Source organism: Heliangelus exortis, chromosome 22 (genome assembly GCF_036169615.1).
Source record: "Heliangelus exortis chromosome 22, bHelExo1.hap1, whole genome shotgun sequence".
Lineage (NCBI taxonomy): Eukaryota > Metazoa > Chordata > Aves > Apodiformes > Trochilidae > Heliangelus > Heliangelus exortis.
In genome coordinates, this window is record NC_092443.1 from 10,306,873 (window position 1) to 10,324,429 (window position 17,557).

At 51.8% G+C, this 17,557-nt stretch overlaps 1 protein-coding gene across 7 annotated transcripts in view; it reads right to left on the reverse strand.

Moving 5' to 3' along the window:
* Positions 1-294: 294 nt before the first annotated feature.
* NTNG2 (netrin G2) overlaps positions 295-17,557 on the reverse strand; it is a 44,347-nt gene continuing 27,084 nt past the window's right edge. The window contains exons 4-14 of one of the 7 annotated variants that reach the window (XM_071765844.1): positions 15,000-15,172; positions 13,453-13,479; positions 11,205-11,333; positions 8,675-8,743; positions 6,618-6,692; positions 5,532-5,606; positions 4,679-4,741; positions 4,096-4,170; positions 2,403-2,570; positions 1,901-2,035; positions 295-1,462 (exon numbers count right to left, since the gene is read on the reverse strand). In XM_071765844.1, coding sequence (XP_071621945.1) covers positions 1,239-1,462; positions 1,901-2,035; positions 2,403-2,570; positions 4,096-4,170; positions 4,679-4,741; positions 5,532-5,606; positions 6,618-6,692; positions 8,675-8,743; positions 11,205-11,333; positions 13,453-13,479; positions 15,000-15,172 — 1,213 coding nt within the window. In that variant the 3' untranslated portion in view covers positions 295-1,238. Of the gene's footprint in view, positions 1,463-1,900; positions 2,036-2,402; positions 2,571-4,095; positions 4,171-4,678; positions 4,745-5,531; positions 5,607-6,617; positions 6,693-8,674; positions 8,744-11,204; positions 11,334-13,452; positions 13,480-14,999; positions 15,173-17,557 lie in introns of all 7 variants that reach the window. The other 6 variants (XM_071765843.1, XM_071765845.1, XM_071765847.1 and 3 more) reach the window with 6 other exon arrangements.

Sequence of the window (17,557 nt, forward strand, 5' to 3'; positions counted from 1 at the left end):
GCTGAGGGGGGGCTGCAGTGGGTCTGGGCAGTGAGGTCCCCCTGGAGAAGCATCCTTGGGCTATCCAGCCTTCTCCTGCCACAGCCTCACTTGGAAATGGCCTGTCAGCACCAGCCCAGTGCTTAATATATCATTCAGGTTTTGTTCATTGTCTGCACTTAGTAGTCTAACCTAGGTTCAGCAAAGTAATTAGGAGAAATAATTAATGGCTCTCCATGCTGAGGCAACTTCTCCCTCCCCTCTCCCTCACCATGTGGTGCACCTTGGTAGTGACTCAGAGAACACAGGAGGACGTTATGAATCAAAAAAATAGGTCTTTACCTGTAATTAACTGTGCACACAAAAAGGAAAACGTGGTGATCAAGCAGCAATTGGTAGTTGCTTTACTGGAGGAGGATACACCAGAATCAAATGCTCATGGCAAAATGTCCATTTAAGTCATGGTTCTTTTATAACATTTAACCCAAACAAAAATAAGTCTCTATGGAAAATAAAAAAGAAGTATCTGAACCATACCCTCTACGGACACGTGTGGATAAGACACTGCACTCCTCAGGTACCTTGTGCCTGGTGGCCCCTGCACTCTCTGGAAGTGCAAGAAAACAAAACCCAGCAATGGAAATACAAAAATCAATGCAGCAACTGGAGTTGTAGGCAACAGTATGTGCGTGGCTGGGAGGCTGATGGTGGGACATGGGACTATGCAGCAGGAATGGACCAGAGTCCCCTGTTCCCTCCCTCCCCTTCCCTTCCCCTGTTGTGTTTCACAGGACTCTGGAGCTGTTATGGAAAGCTCCTATTGAAACAGGACACTAAGAAGAGGATAAAATAAAAAGAACGCCCCAGCCTATACCAAAGTAAATAAAGTAAGAATAAAAAAAATATCCCTTGGATCACGGCACTATTTCAGCAGGGCCCCAGTGGCCCTGTCCCCACGTCCCCCTGTGCAGAGCAGGGAAGCAGAGTCACTGTGGGGGGGGATGTGCCTCATGTGCCCGTGTGGATGGTGGCCCTGGCACAGGTTGGTGCAGTCCCTCAGGGTACTGCCAGGAGGGATTGGTGGGCAAGAAGTCATCCCTGGATTTTTCTGTATTCCTCTCTGCTTGGAAAGTGTCCCAGGAGATGCTGTGCAAGTCCGAGGGTGAAGGCAGGCAGAGGATTTGGGGGGAGACCCTCCTGCTGCCCCCATGTCCCCAGGGCCCCCCAGGTGATGTGGCTGAGCTCCCTCCTCTGGGCCCTCAGAGGTCCACCCAGCCACACAGCTGGAGGGTGAGCACCCCGAGGAGGAGGGTGCTGAGGCTGCTGTGCAGGCTGGGGACACCATCACAGTCCTTTTTGTCAGCTTCACACCGGGACTGCTCGCAGAGGATGCCCTTGAAGCCCATGGCGCAGATGCAGCGCTGGTTCTGGTAGCAGGTGCCACCGTTCTGGCAGAGCAGGAGCTCATCATCACAGACATTGGCTGGGAGGTGGGAGGGAGGGAAGGATGGCAGGTTACTCTGGGGTATGTTCGACCCCTTGGCTGCAGCAGAAACTAGAAGATTTGGCTTTCTTCCCTAGTTCCGAGAGGTTAAAGGAACCGACCCTTGTAGCACTTGTGCAGCCCCAAGGCCAGGGGAGGCTGAAAGCTCTGGGGACAAAGCTCTCAGGACACTTTGTGTCTGGGGGGAATGGCTGGGACCTGCTCACCACACACCTCGAGCATCATGGGCACCCAAGCAGGCAGGACTGAAGTTCCCTTTCTTGTTTGGACCTACCCCAAACCTCCTGCTTGGTCAGGGGGCTTGATCAGGTCCCGCTGTGGTTCTGGGGGGCTGTGGTGCGGGGGGCTGTGGTGCCAGGGGGCTGTGGTGCCGGGGTGTTGTGGTGCTGGGGGGCTGTGGTGCTGGGGGGCACTTACGGAAGCAGCCCTGTCTCCAGTAGTAGTTGGGCAAGCAGTCATCACACTTGGGCCCCGTGGCTCCCTCCCTGCACTCGCAGTAGCCTGTCTCGTTGCAGCGGTCGTGCATGGAGCCGATCTGGTTGCAGTTACATTCTGAGCAAAGAAAGGGCTGTGAGTGCCTGTCCTGCCTGGGGGCTTGGTGGTGCCCCGACAAAGGAGCCTTTGGAAAAGGTTGGTTGTGTGCTAGGGAGGGCTGAGGGGCCGTGGTTTCATGGGAGGTTCAGAGAGCTCTCAAAGCCCACCCTGCTTTGGGGCTGAGCAGCCCCTGGTAGAGCAAAGCTTCTGAATTGGGTCGGAAACACAAGTTTTGAGGTTTGTTTTCAAGGAGAGGACACTTGGCAGGCTGCGGGGACTGTCCTTGTGGACCATGTGGGTGGACACACCACCCTCCAGAGAGAGCCTGAACTGAAATCCACCCCAAGGATCCTGCACAAAGCATCCCGTGTCCCTGGGTGCTCACCTATGCAGACGTTCTCATCATCCAGCTCGGCAGAGCTGTTGCGGTAGAAGCCGAGGCGGCAGTGCTGGCAGTGCTGACCCCTCGTGTTGTGCTTGCAGCTCACACAGGTCACCACGTTCAGGAAATCGATGTAGCTGCAGCGGTTGGAGTGTCCGTAGCACTCACAGTCTGTGGAGAGGAGGAAAAAGCTGAGGAGCCGGCCCGGGAGCATCCTCCCTCATTCCGGATGGAGGAGAAGAGCCCCGAGGCTCTTCTGCCTGGGTGAAATGCCACGGCCACTGCCAGCTGGAGTGCGACGGGCAGGATGAGGGCACCCAGCAGCTGCTGGCCTGGGGTTCCATGGGGGGATGGGGATGGGGAGAGCAGGGACAGGGGTCCTGTTCCCTTGGCTGGGGGAGGACAGGCAGGAGCCATCCCCCAGCTGTCCCATGACACCATCTCTTGAAGGAAAGGCACAATCATGGGAGCAGACAGTGAGGCAGGTGTTAATGAAAGGTGGCAATAATCTGCCTTCTTAAGGAACAGAACTCAGCTCGGGGCCTGGGTTTGGCTCTGGAGGGGGGGCTGCAAGACCCCCAGGGGAGCATATCCTCTGCTGAAGGATGGAGCAGGAGGGGACAGAGGGTGTAGTGTCACTCAGTGCCTCCAGAACAGGAAAGCCCTGGATAAGGCTGAAGTGGAGCTGGAGCTCCTGTGTGCCCAGGTAAAACTTTGCTGCTCCTCAGGTTTTTCTCCCCCTGTGTCCCTTCACAACAAAAATGTTGCTGGTTCTGAAGCCTGGTGACTCTTCGGTTAAATGCTAAAAAGAGCTGATGCAAGGAAGAGCTGCTTGTGTGGGGTCTTTCTAGAGGATGTGGACAAGTGTGTGAGGGTTTGAAGCAGGGCTGCCTGGCACAGCACAGGAGCAGCTCCTGTCCCCAGCACTGACCTCTCCTACCTGGGGGCACATGTTAGAAAACAACCGGATAGGTTTGATTTGTAGCCAGGGGAATGTGATTACTTGCTGCTTGTGTTTGCTTTTCCTGACTGGGGCTGGTGGCTGCCCTGCCGGGTGAGGTTCAGGGTGCTGGATCTTTCTGCATGAACAGTGTCATGCAGGAGGAGAGGTACCTTAGTTGTCTGGTGGTCTGACCAGCATGGGCAAGGGATAACATGAGTAGGGATCATATCAGGTCTGAGCTTCCCCAGGTCTGAGCCAGGTCTGAGCTTCCCCAGCTCTCAGAGAGGAGGAGGGAGGGTTGGAGCTGGGGTTTTGGCCCAAACTGTAACATATAAAATGTTGAAGGGTTGGGATGGAGGGAAGGGAGGGATAGGAGGGAAGGATGCAGACTGGCATGCACATGCGACTGGAGGAGACTCATGTCAATGAAATGAAGATCCGAGATGATGGAGCAGGGCAGAGGTTTCCCCATGGTTCACAGCTGTCTGCCAAGGAGCTGAGAGTCTGCTGTAACCTTCACCCCTTTTGAAACGACTTTTGCCTCTTTGACCAATAAGTTAAACATTTCAGCTCAAATACTTCTGGCTGCTGCAATCCCCAAGCATTGCACCACCCTAGGGATGTATCCCTACATACAGATAACCACAACCTGGACAGGCAAACCCTCCCCAGCTTCTCCACATCAGAGGCTGCTGCCTCCCATCACCCATACAAAAGCCTGGAGCCCTGGAGCCCCGTGCTCCCTCCTCTTACCTTTGTACGTTTCAATAGGAACCACTGGGCCAGAGTCTGTTTTGAGCCGGATGAGTTTTGAGCTCTTTGAGGATGCTTAAAAAAAATCAGAGACACACTTTTCCTCACTGCTGAGCATCACTCCACGTCCTACCCTCTGCCATGAGAACTATGCCAGGCCAAGAACACCACTCTGACAGTGTCTATTTCTGCACCAGACAGCTGGGAGCTGCTCAATTTCTCCTCTTCTTCTCCCCTCCTCAAAGTCTGATGCACAAAAAACCCAACACAGGGCACTACCACACCCTGCAGAGCTGGGGGCTGAGGCAGGGGAGATCCTCACACATCCCCCTGTTAAACATGTTTGGTGCCATGAATTGGGTTCTTCAGGACCCAACTTCTGCAGGTTTAAGCAGCTTAAGCAAGTCTACTGACTGTGGCCTCAGTTGGTGGCCTCCATCACACCTGATAGAGGTGACATCAACCTGCACCCAAAAAGCTGCCAGGAGGACAAACACTATGGAGGTGGCACCTGGCAGGGCTTGCTATGGGGTCCTGCAGAGCATGTGTTGCTCCAGCCCAGCTTGTCCCCACCAGCACCTACCTGGCTTCTTCCCCTGCCTCTTGCCTGCAGAGTTTGCTGCTCGCCCTGCTTTCCTCTTCGGGGCTGCTGTGTGAGATGATAAAAAGATTTCTGAGTGCTGTGGTGGCAGAGGGCTCCCAGGGCCATCCATACATCCAAATCCTCAGGATAAGAGAGATGTCCTGGGATGGTGCTTCCTCGGGGCTGTGCTGCCAGCAGGAGCTCTGTCCCACAGGGAATGAGCAGGACAGGGGAGGTAAAGGCCACGGCTTCCAAACCAAGTGGGTGGGGTTTGGTGCTTGGGTGGTTTTCTGCTTTGGCAACTCCAGGCAAGGGGCAAGGCTGGGAAGTGCTGAGATCCCACAGGCTGTTTAGAAATGGATCCCACCAGTTTTTGTGGCACGCCAACCCTTGCAGGGTGCTGTGGTTCCTGGTGGGGATACATCCCCCTGTGCTGGTCACCTCCCCACAGTGACAGCAATGGCAGGAGGTGGCCATGCTGCCACCCCCAGGCTCAGCCATGCCCAGAGCAGGCTCCCTCCTCACTGAGGCTGCTGGGGGACTGGGACTTTCTCAGGTCTCCATGGCTTCCTTCTCATGCTGGACTGGACTGGTGTGCACAGCCTCCTTCACCAACATGACCTCTCCAGTCCGTGGCTGTGACTGGTGACCACGGTGTCCCATGGGACCATGGCTGTGAGGATGCTCTGCAGAGGGCTGGGAGCAGGGCTAATGAGGATGAGCAGAACTGTGACGCCCCTCTGAGCAGGAGAGCAGGTTGGATCATGGTAGAGCATGCCAAGGACTGGTGGATTGTCCTTGCAGGCACTGGGAGAGAAATCTCCCCTGTCCCTGGGGATGGGAATGGCCTTACCTCGAATGTTTTTGGGAGGATCTGGAGGCTTTGGCTTGGGTCCAGGTTCTGCTGTGTTTGGTGGGCTCTGAACAGCTTGTGGTGACATCAGTTAGAGAGAACATCAGATTTAATGGAGAACCCTCTACTGCTTTAAAAAAAGGTGACAAAGGGACACTGGAAGCTCTAGGCTAGATACCTATCTGGGGTGCATTGGTCTGAACATATCTGGCTGAGAATGTGTTGAAGCAGGACTGAGACAAGGGCTCCAAGAAATTTGAATCTTTAAGCTAAATCTGCAGATCACTGTCAAGACCCAGGAGCCCCCCTTGTTTAGCAGAAACTTCTGGCATCACCTGGCACTGCTGCCCATGGGCTGGGCCTGTCCGGTGCCTCTGTATCAAACACAGTTTTGTTTCTGTGAGCCCAGAGACTGGTCCAGAAGCACAACAATTCCAAAGAGCCTCAACATCAGCACCTTCTTCTCCCTGGTTGAGTGTTTCCAAATGCTGGGTTGTGTCCTGGGTCCAGCTTCAACACTTGTTATGTTCTGCACTGGAAGGGATGCTCAATGTCTACAGGCACCCCGAGTGGGAAAGGGGAGCTGAGCACCAAGAGGACACTGCTGAAGCACATGGGAACCCTGAGGAGGAGAAACTTCAGCCCCAACAGCCAGCATGAAGCCTCCAAAGGTTCTCTCCAGGAGCAGCTCATGTGGGAGACCTGAAGCAGGGAAATACACAAGGCAGCATCTATGCTACAGACATCAGAGCCCTATCTATTTACAGAGATTCTGCTCTACAAATTGACTCTGGTCTCAGGAGATGAGAGGATTTCCATGCTCCTCCCTGTACACCCCAGCAGCAAGCTGTGAACAATCTTTTCTACCACTCTACCAATCCTTGTATTTCATGTATATGACTAAACCCTGAGGCTCAATCCAGCCTCACCAGGCTCCCAGCTGCAGGGTGGGCACAGACAATCCCTGAGCTATTTCCCAGGTGGGAGAAGGGGAAGAGAGGGACACGGAAAGCAGAGCAGTGGAGCTAGAAACTAAAGCATCAGGAGCTGGTACTCACTGGCAGGACCCAGTCTCGTGTCTCCTACCTTCTGCTCCTGGATCATTCTTGGATGGGGGAGAGCTCACTTGCAGTGGGGCAGCATCTGACTGGCTGGTGTAGTCTTGCAGGAATCAAAGGGGGAAAACTGTGTTATACTGGGGGAGCTGGGAACCACAGGGAGGGGGAGAGCTTGGGAGGACAAACCTCACCCAAGCCTGTGCTGTACTGGTGCCTGAGTCTGCTCGACACTGGGGACCTGGGACTGGGGACCTGGAACCCCCTGGGGTGCCTGAGAGCCCAGACAGCCCCTGCAATGCAAAGGGCAGGAGGCATTGGTGTGCTGAGCTGCCCATTCTCAGCCCCACTCAACACGTGGCATTTTGCTCATGTGTCTGCATAAGGAGCCTGGGGACAGAGCTGTTGCCTGGGTCCCCCTTTCCGCTGTGAAATAAGGGAACTAAACTGCCCAGGTGGCTTAGGACAGAGGCACAAAGTCCTGGTTTCTAACCTAAACTTCTAGGCCCTCCTTCAGGCTCTGCTTTGCCCTCAGAAAAAAAACAGTTTAAAGAATTTCTAAGCCATGGCTGAGCAATGAAACCAGCAAGAAGTTTGTGGATCACTTGTTTGATTGCCTTCCAAGCCCTCACCTCCCCTGGCTCCATACCCCTCCCTGGCTCCTCACTATTGGTGGCAGTCTTCAGGTTTGCTAGAAAACAAACCAAGGGATAAAATTTTAAAAGCCATATTATTAATTTCAAGCTCCAGTTGGGTAACATAAGGAGGAGGAGGAAAAAAAAAATACTCTCAATCCTTGCCAAGTTTCAAAGGACAAACCCGAGTAGGAGAGAAATGCGATTTCCCAGCCTCATCAAGGGGATGATAAACAATGCAGGATACAAAAGGAAAAAGAGAGGGGTTTTTTTGTTGTTTTTTTTTTTTAAATTACAAGCTCTAAGAGAAGGTGATAGACATTGTCCTTCTCAGCTGGAAAGTGAAAACCAATTGATATGAGTATAGTGTTAAAGAGAATATGAAAAAAGCCCTGTGCAAATTGGCAAGGGTTTAATTAGAGTCACAACAAAAAACAGCCCTGAAGGCATTTTGCTTTTTAGTCATTCACATACACCTCCACTCAGCCACGTTTACAGAGCCAGGAAACTTATTAATGCTCATTATCCAGAGAACCTTTCCCTTGTAGCTCTGGGATGTTAATGGACAGGTTTACATTTCAGGAGGAGGAGAGATGTTTTTCTCCCCAGACCCAGTTGAGACAAATGGGAAGCACTGGGCAGCCTTTATTCTGGGGGCTTGTATCAGCCCCTGCTGTTCTTGGTGGGTTTCTGGGGAAGGAGAATAAATGGAACCAAAAAGTCATGTTCCAGAGCAGGGCACTGGGGAAGCAGTGCTGGAGCAGTGGGAAAGGGACCTGAAAAAGTCCTTCTCAAAACATAAGCCCAGGGCTCTGCAGGGCCTACACAAACCCAGGCTTTTGCTGCTTTCTGCTGCTCCCTTAACCAAGCAAGTGGGGCTCAGATTGGTGATTTTTATTTTTTTTTTTTCCCCAGAGATGAACTGTTGAAACTGCTACAAACTGGGAGAGTAAATGGAAGTAGAGGGGGAAAAATCAACCACACTTTATTTCTGTTGGTTCTTTTTTTTCTTATTTTGACCATAAAATGTTAAAAAAAAAATATATAACAAATGGCATGGAAGGATTTGAAAGGCTTCAAGGAAGGCTTTGGAATAACAAAGTACTGAAGGTGAAAGAGAATAGCGCTTAATCCATCCTCCTTCAGGCAACTCAGCAATTTCCCTTCCTTCTCCCCATTTTGGCAGCCGTGACTGCCTTCAGACCACAGACTGAGCCCTTAAACTTGTTCTTCTCCCCCTCTCACCATACATCAGCCCACTGGGCACAGGAGCATCCTATGAACATGACCACAGCTCCACCTTGACCATGGAAAACACCAAAGGAAGGGGATGTCTGGCAGAGAAAACCCAAATCCCATCTACTCCTCTACGCTGCTTTCTGCCCTGCTGCTACCACTGGTGTGCAGAGGCACAAAGAAGAAGGGGAAAACACATTGGTCTGGCTTTAAATACCTGTTTTTGTCTGTGTTTCACTCATGGGCAGAGAGGCAGTGACCTCAGGGGTGGCTCTCATGGTACTTGCTTATGGTGGGAAGCAGAAATTCAGAGGGCAAAAGACAATGTGTAAATCAGAGAGTGAAACAGCACAGGGATCAGACAGAGCCCTAACAGAACTTTTAAAAAATATCTAAGATGACTTTAAAGCAAGGAGGGATTAATTTAATGCTTCTAAAATGCAGAAAGGAGGTTATGATAGAGTATCTCACTTTGGGGATCTGACCCAGCTTGGGGTTGTTGATTCTCCTGCAAATGGAGCCCCAGCAGGACCTCCAAGGGTCACCTCTTGACAGGTGTTTCAGTCCAAGTGTGTTACAGTCACAGCCCCTTGGGGCTATCATGGGACTTTTCATGAAGTACTTTGCATTTGGCAGGACTGGAGGGGGAGGAATGTCTCCAGTCCAAAGCAGATCAGGATTAGGCTGTGCATGGTTCCCTAGGGCTGGTCAAGACACATCCCAGACCTTTGGCATCAAACCCAGTGTGATGCCCATGTAAGAGAGCAGGTCCTGGAACTGCTGGGTGGCCCTGACTAACTTCTTATTTTTAGCAGCCACTCCAGGGGCTGTCTCCATCCCTGGCCACACCATTTTGAGGTGAGACCTGGCTGTACAGAAATATGGATTGGGGTTTGGATGGGGATGAGGAGCTTCAAGTTCAGCCCTGACCGTATCAAGCCAGAGATGTGGCAGCTGGACTGCCATTTATTTATTTATTTTGTCCTGTGCCATCAGTTAATGAAAGCATTACAAAAACATTTTCTCAGTCTAGGAAGCAGGTTTTGGAGAAGGAATGAACTCTGAGGTGCGTGAAGTCTCTCTCCCAGGTCTCTCAGAGCAGTTTGGCAGGAGACACTGCTGTCCCCACCACTGCCCAACCACACACAGATGCCATTCTGCCCACCCCAGATTTATGACACAAGCACAAGGCAGAGCACTGCAACTCATACACAAGACAGGCACTGAGCACACCACCCACACAGACACAGAGCCTACAAAAAAAACCAAAAAAACAAACCAAAACAAAACACAAAACAAACAAAAAACCCCTAAAATGCTGCTACAGGTGAGCATGGATAAAAATCAAATGACCCCAAGTGTGTGGCGCAGATGTAGCCCTGATCCCTGTCACTGCTGGGGTGACAGCCACGGGGGAGCTCAGGGCAGGGGTGGCTGAGGATGAGGAGGATGAGGATGAGGAGGATGAGGATGGCTCCTCCTGCACACATACGCCATGGAGCAGGCAATTCCCAACAGTCATGAGACTTTTGCTTTTTTGCCCAGGGTCACTCCAGCTCCATGGAAGTTGGAGCTGAACCTTTGGCTTCCTGATTAACTACTCAAGCAGGGCACTTCCATGAATATATCTCTATTTGCATAAACATGCAATCAAATGTCCTCATCCCTTTGACTGGCTGCTGGCAGCTCCCCCAGACAGACTGTTACTAACATGCTGTGGGTGTAAAACGTCCTCTTGGGAAATATCAGGCCCAGAAAGCAAGCGAGGGGAGGGATGCGTGTCTAATTCCCCCACAAGAAGCTTTAAAAAATGTCCTGCTGTTAAGTTTTATCTGCTCATTTCCAAGAAGACAAGTGAAAAACGCTGTCTCCTTGCTCATGGGAGGAGGGAAGGAGGAGCCCTTGGGAAAAGGACAAAAGTTTTCCTTTACGGGGTGATTTTTGAAATTAGGGAAGGGCGTTTCTGGCTCCAGCTCTGCAGGCTCCTTGGTTGCTCCTAGAGAAGCTGCCTGGGGGTTTCAGAGAGCAGCTCTGCCCCAGGAAAAACTGTTCCTGGAGGTACAGCCAGCCTGCATCCCCCCCCTGAGCCTGCCCCAGGGACAGACTCCTGCTAGCCAGGCAGTGGTGGGGATGGATGTGCTGTGGTTTTATGGTGGGGCAAGAGAGGATTCAGTGCTTTTCTGCCCCACCTTGTGCTGGGAGCTGTCAGAGAGCAGCCCTGTGGGGGAGAATGTGGCCAAGTGGCTCTAGGAGGGGTGGATTTTGAAAACCTTTTCTATTTGAAAGGAACAAAATGAGAAAAAAAAAGGGAAAAGCGTTGTTTTCCCTGCATCCAGTCCTGCCTTCACTTCTTGCTGCCTGCTGGTAACAGAGCCACAGCAGTGAGCTCAGCCACCAAGGGGGATGTCAGCCCATGATGTGGCTGTCCCCTGGCTTTGAGGTGGACCTTGCAGGCTGACTTCTGCTCATGGTGACCATAACACCTGGCTCGTGTTATACACATCAAATCTTACTTGGACTGAATAGAGGAAAAAAAAACCCAAAAAAAAGCCCACACCAGAACTGCCCAGAGGCTGGGGGACATGAGCAGAGTCAGGGTGATTTTTATCCATGTCTCTATCATCCTACGGAGCAGACCACCAGGGCCAGCAGCGTGGCAGCCCCAGGGGGTGTCCAGCACCATTGGAGGAGCCAGGATGGGAAGAAGATGAAAAGAGGAGGCAGGCAGCAGAGAGAGAGGCACCCACCTGGCTGGGTGGTGGTGGCAGGTTGGGGGGTGGTGGTGGTGGTTGTTGTTGTGGTTGTTGTGGTGGTGGTTGTGGTTGTTGTGGTGGTGGTTGTGGTGGTGGTGCTGACCCTCTGTGGCCGCTCATATGCTGGCAAGCAAAGAGAAGAGGTGGGAGGTGGGAGGCACTTACTGGGAGGGGGGGGAACCAGGGGTTTCCCCAGATGCCCCTGAGGCTCCTGCTGGGGCTGAACTGGTGACTGAACTGGTGATGGATTTCTCGGCACAGCTACAACTGGGGCACCGGGAGGATTAAGGGGATGCAGCTTGGGGATGCTGGATACAGGGAGCACGTGTGTGTGTGTGTGTGTGTGTGTGTGTGTGTGTGTGTGTGTGTGAGTGTGTGTGAGAGTGTGTGTCTGTCTGTGTGTCTGTGTGTTTGTGTGTGTGTGTGTCTGTGTGTTTGTGTGTGTGTGTGAGAGTGTGTGTGTCTGTGTGTGTCTGTCTGTGTGTCTGTGTGCGTGTGTGTGTGTCTGTCTGTGTGTGTGTGTGTGTGTCTGTGTGTGTGTGTCTGTCTGTGTGTGTGATGTGTGTGTTTGAGAGTGTGTGTGTGTGTGAGAGTGTGTGTGTGTCTGTCTGTCTGTCTGTGTGTCTGTGTGTGCAGGGGCTGGAGGCTGTACCAGCTTACTCTGGTGGTGCAGATATTGGCTTAAATACTTACATCTCTCTCATAAACTAATTTCCAGTTAAGCTGGAAAGAGGAACCAGAGCAGAGCTGATGGGGTGAGGAGCAGGGGGGGGTGCAGAGTAGCCCTGGCCAGGAGCTGGGATTCCAGTGCCTGGAGTCTCCATGCTGGCTGGCACAGCTGCTGCTCCCCCTCTCTGCCATCCCCCAGGTACTGAAGACCCCAGAATCATCCCCAGCACCCCCTTCTCTGCAGCAGGGCAGTGGAATTGATGGGTGAGAGCTGAGGAGGACCCACCCCAGCTCTGTGCCCACCCCACTCCTCACAACCTCTCAAACTAAAATAACGCTTTGGACACAAATTCCTACTTAACTTACACCTCCTGCCCTCCTGTCCTTGTTTGTCCCACTGCTTCATGCAGATTATTGTGCTTAATTTTGTAATAGCCCTGAGCTAGTTTAGGTCACTTCTAGTCTCCTGTGCCAGCTAAGTAATCTCTTCTTAACTGGCCTTGGACACAAATCCCCCCTGTCCACCTCCTGCACATTGCTCCCACCACCCTCCAGCTTCTCCCTAGCACTAAAATGTGGTGGGAAACATTTTCCAGTGAGAAAAAGGTAGCACTGAGGATGCCGAGCTCTGTTAAGAGGGAAAAAAAAATGTTAGCAAAATAGTTTTGACCAGAAAAGCAAAGAACATTTCGGACTATTAAAACATTTAGATTTTTTAAATCCTAAATTAAGGGAGATCTTTTTTTATTTCTAACAATTTAAATTTAACTGCTTAAAATCTAAATATGGTTCATTTACCCAGAAAAACTGCCCTCTGCTTTTCAATTAGGTGCATTTTTGTAATTGCATTTGCATTGCCCTGAGACTATTTCACCTCCAATTCTTTCCACGTGCCTGCAAACCAAAGACTTCATTATTCATTCAGCTCTCCAATTTGTTTCTCCTGGAGGGTAATTCTGAGCCACAGAACTCCAGCCCAGGCTCCTGCTTACCCCAAAACTCAAGGCTCTTTGATATCAAACTACCTCCAGCTTTGTTAAATCAGGAGCCCTACCACCCCATCAATCTTTCAGCAGAAATCCCTGCTGAGCTCCACTCTCTGTGCTCTCAGCACCACAGACACATATTCATATACATACACGTGTACATACAGATGTACACACTATATATACATGTTTTATTATCCATAGCCCAAGGTGACCCAGCCTGGATGTTATGCCTAATAATTCAAACCCAGCCCTCTCTGCAATACTTTGGGGGAAAAGTTCACAGCAAGCACTGGTGGTTTTGAAGAGACTTTTTTTTTTTTTTTTAATTTCCTTTCCAGCTGCCATTCTAACGAACCTCATGGGGGGAAACCATGCCAGAGGAAGAGGCAAAATGAGGCTACTGAAGTCAAAGGAAGAAAATATAAGATTCTTTGACAGGACAGAAATGAGGCACAATTAGGGAAGACTTATAGCCTGGAAAACGATAATGCACAGAAAATAACCAATTTTTTTTTTTTTTTTCCAAGTGACATCCACAAGGACCATGCACTGGGGGCCAGCATTTCAGTTATGTTTTTACTTACTGCCAAAGGCCGAGCCTGCAGCTGCACCTGGAAAAAAGAAAGAAGCCTGGTCAGGGGGAGTGGGGCTCTGATGCCAGCAGGAGATCAAACAAACTGCAGTTAATTACCAGGGGTCTTGCTCGCAGAACATCAGTTTGCTGCAGCATCCTAAAAGCTGCTTTTGTCAAACCACAGAGGCAACCAGACAGGGCTGTCTGGGGTCTTGGCATCTCAAGCTTTTCACCTTTTTCTGTTAAGCATTCCCTTGGTTACAGGGCAGCCAAACACCTCTGGGGTGCCCTGGGCTCAGTATAAAGTGTGGGGTCTGAGCCAGGGTGCTGCACTTGGGTTGGACACCCATCCCATACAGTGCTTGCTTAACCAGACAAAGCCCCTGGCTACAAAGCCACTTTTCTACAAAGCCACTGGCTTTAACCTGCCAGCTGAAGGCCACCAAGGTTCTGGCTTTGGGCACCCAATGGCCACATCCCTTCCTCCTGTAACCATTCTGAGCTTTGCATGAACATAAAGCACAGGACCAGGGATGGAAGAGGGGAGGCCACAAGGAGGGGAAGCTTCAGCCTCTGCTGCTGAGGAAGAGGATGCTGTAGGGGAAGGAGAAAGCAACAGGGAGTAGGGGTAGGGGGGGGAGGAAGATGACTGAGTGACAGATGGGAGGAGAGAGGAATGGGAGAATAAAGAGCAGAGGAGAAAGAGAAATAGGAAGAGACACAGGGAACGGATGGGAGGGAAAGGGAGAGAACAGCGTGTCTGTGCCTGTCAACACCAGAAATTCTCCCAGGCTCCTTTGAAGCAATGCAGCCTCGTGGTGGGAGCTGACAAGCTCGTTCCCTTTCAAAGAACCTGCTCCTCTACCAACCCTGGCACACACAAAACATTCCCGTCACGGCCTTCGAAGCCTGAATTTCAGCTTTGATCATCTTAAAGCATATAAATCTTTCAAAAAATTTAGGGGGAGGGAGGGAAAAGATTCTCTTTGGTAATGCTCAAAGCTGCTGCTTGAAAGGCTGGAGTGGCTCTGTGACATTTAAACAAGTCTGGTAATGTGGACTGGACAAAAATCCAGTGGAAACTGGCCCAGCTGTGATGTTTTCTGCCCCAATTCCCCTGCTCAGTGGGTATGCATCCTTCCCCTCCTCTGTGTCCTGTCAGTGCCTTTCTCCAGCAGACAATGGGATGAGCCTGGAGCTGCGCAGCTCACGGCGCCTGCCCTGAAATGGCAGCACAGAGAAGAGGCCCCAGAAAGCAATCCAGAAAGCAACCTCTGCTCTGGCCAGCACTCAGCCCATGGACTACTTGGAAGCCAGATCTCTACTGTGACCAGATGCCGCAAGGCAGAGCCATCAGCAGTGCTGAAGAGACCTCTCCCTGCCCCAAACTCACCCTGCCCGTTCCCAACCATCATTTGGGCTCAAACCACATCTGCACCACCCACCCTGGGTACCAGGACTGAGTACCCTGGTACTCCTTCTTCAAAGCTGAGCACCCTGCACTGATGGGGAAGGACACAGAGCTGCTCCCCCGTGGGTGCTGTGCAGAGGACTTACAGGCATTGGGGGAGCCATTGGGGAGGGGCAGGTAGGATCCTGCTCGCCAGGACCTGGAGCGAAAGTTCTTCTTGCACTTGCCACAGTCCTGCCCCGTGGTGTTGTGCTCACACTCACACTGCAGGCTGCCCTCCTTGAAGGTGCACAGGTTGGCATGGAGGTTGCATTTACACCTAGAAGAGGAAGACAAGGAGAAGAGCTTTTTGTCAGGTTTTACTGCAGCTCCACCTCGGCCCTGGCGTAGTCCTGTCCATGGGTGTGAAAATGTAAAGGTGGGGCTGGGCCAGTTCACCCTTTCCTCTTCCTTCTGCAGGATTTTTTTACTGAACTTAGCTGACAGCTGGTGTTGGGGTTATGATGTCCATGTCCTTGCCCCAGGTGGATCTGCACTCTCTGTTCCAAGATGAGGCATTCTTCACTCCCACCATCTGACTGCAGAAGCACAGATCATTTAATGGTAAGTCAGCATCTCCAGCTGAGACCCCAGTAAGGATTAACACATGCAGATTTATTTTTTTTTTCCAGAAATCTGAGTGATCAGCTCAGACGTAGACATTTACTTGGAGGCAGAGAGGACAGCTTTGAGGTTTATATGCAGAAGGTAACACTGGTGGGATTCAGCCCCTTGGTCCCTGCTAAAATCAAGAGTTTTCTCTTGTGATGGGGTTGCACAGCACAAACCCTTTTCCCTACACACAGCCCCAGCCTGCAGTGACCAAAATAACACGGAGACTGAGCCCTCCTCAGAACCTGGCTTTTAGTCCCCACCTCATCAGAGCAAGCAACAACAAAACCCACTACTCAGCAATTTGCTAACATTAACAAACTTTTAATGAGCTGTAGTGCAGTACACAGGGAATAATTATCTCTGTGCACATTAATTCCTGATCCTCAGGCTCAGGAGGTGTCTTGAGCATGGAGCCTGAGCCCATAACTCACATGTGCCTCTAGTGACTCCTGGACCTGAGCTGAGGCCACCAGGTTTGGTCTGGGGACCAAACCCCCTCATTTCATTCCAGAGACTGGATTCCTGGAACAGCCCACCAGTTTTTCAGTATTTCATGCAATAATTTACACTTTTAGAAGCAGACCCACTAGAAAACAGTCCTGCTGTGCCTGGGAAGAAGTCTGGCTGGGCAGAGCTTTGTTTTACAGAGTTAATTTCACAGGGGATGCAGAGCTGAGGGGAATGAACCACTTGCAGAGGAGATGGAGGAAACCTGGCCTGCTTCTTCTTGTGCTCTGTCTGCTCTGGGATAAACAACCTGGATTAGGCTGAGCCTGCTCCCTCCCTGGTTTGGGTGCCACGCATGCCCACCACCTCCTGGAGCCCCCAGAGATGCTCCCCAGCCTCCTGCCTGACCCTCTGAGGCTGCCTTTGCTCTGCTCCTCCTCACGCATGGCTGGATAAGCTGACCTCATGTATGATTTTTTTTATTTTTCTCCTCCCCCTCCCCTCCCTTGTCCTTAATTCTAGAAAACCCCACTCAGAGGCTAAGCATAAGCAGGATGAAAAGAGTCTCTCCCCATCTCTGGCCAAGCAGGGGAGGGAATATTGCATTCTCTAAAAGGAAGGAAGAAAGCAAATGTGGTTCATGGAGCAGAGGCAGCCACACTCTGCATGCTCCACTTCAGTCTGTGTGTTAGGGAGAGATGGAGATGCTGCATCATGGCACTTACAGCCTCTGAGGATCAGTGCTGTGGGAATGAGCTGTGAATCCCAGTGTATGGGGGAAGGAAGAAGCTTTGGCTGGTACCTCCACAGGAGGGACACCGAATCCCAGCCGCTCCATGTCCCCTCTGCCTCTGCTAAGGAAGGATTTCAGTTGCACCATCCCAGCCCTTTGGCAGAGGTGATGCCCAGCCCTGGGATGCTGCTGAGACTGACTCTGAATTATTCAATATCCACCCAGTGTGGCCTCCTTCTCTCACTTCAAAATGAGCAGAGGGGAGCAAAGCAGGCAAGAAAGAAGGTTAAAGCAGGTCAGAGCCTCCCTGCTGCTGCTCTGAGCCCAGCCTGAACCAGAGCAACAGCTTCTGGGAGCTGCAGCTCTCCTCCCTCTGACTGCTGACAGGAGCCATCTCCAGGGTGAAGCCATGAAATCCAACTGCAGGGGAGTTTGAGAGCCCCAGGGGAAGGGGTTTCCTTGTACCAAGGAAGGCAGGGCCTGGCATCCCCCTTGTTTTCTCTGAAGTCTGTGATGACCTGGAGAGCAGTGCTTGGCTCCTGGGCACAACAGCCCTGGCTGAGCAGCACCTGGTCCCTCGTGGTGGCCTGGGGCACCCCTGACCACCCTGCAACACATCCTTGCTGCTGGCATCCCCCACCAAGGGCCAAGCAGCCGGGTCACGGGGCTTCTGCCAGCTCCAAGCTGCTGCCATGCGGGAAGGTGAAACCCCCTCACTTTTCACTGAGCTCCAGCTGCAAAACCAAGCAGCAGAACTCAACTGGGAAACTGAGGCATGGGTGCATGCAGGGGGCAGTGGAACATGCCTGGTGGAATGCACACAGCAGTCCTTTGCTGCTGAGCAGGGCTGGGAGCCCAGCACCACCTCCC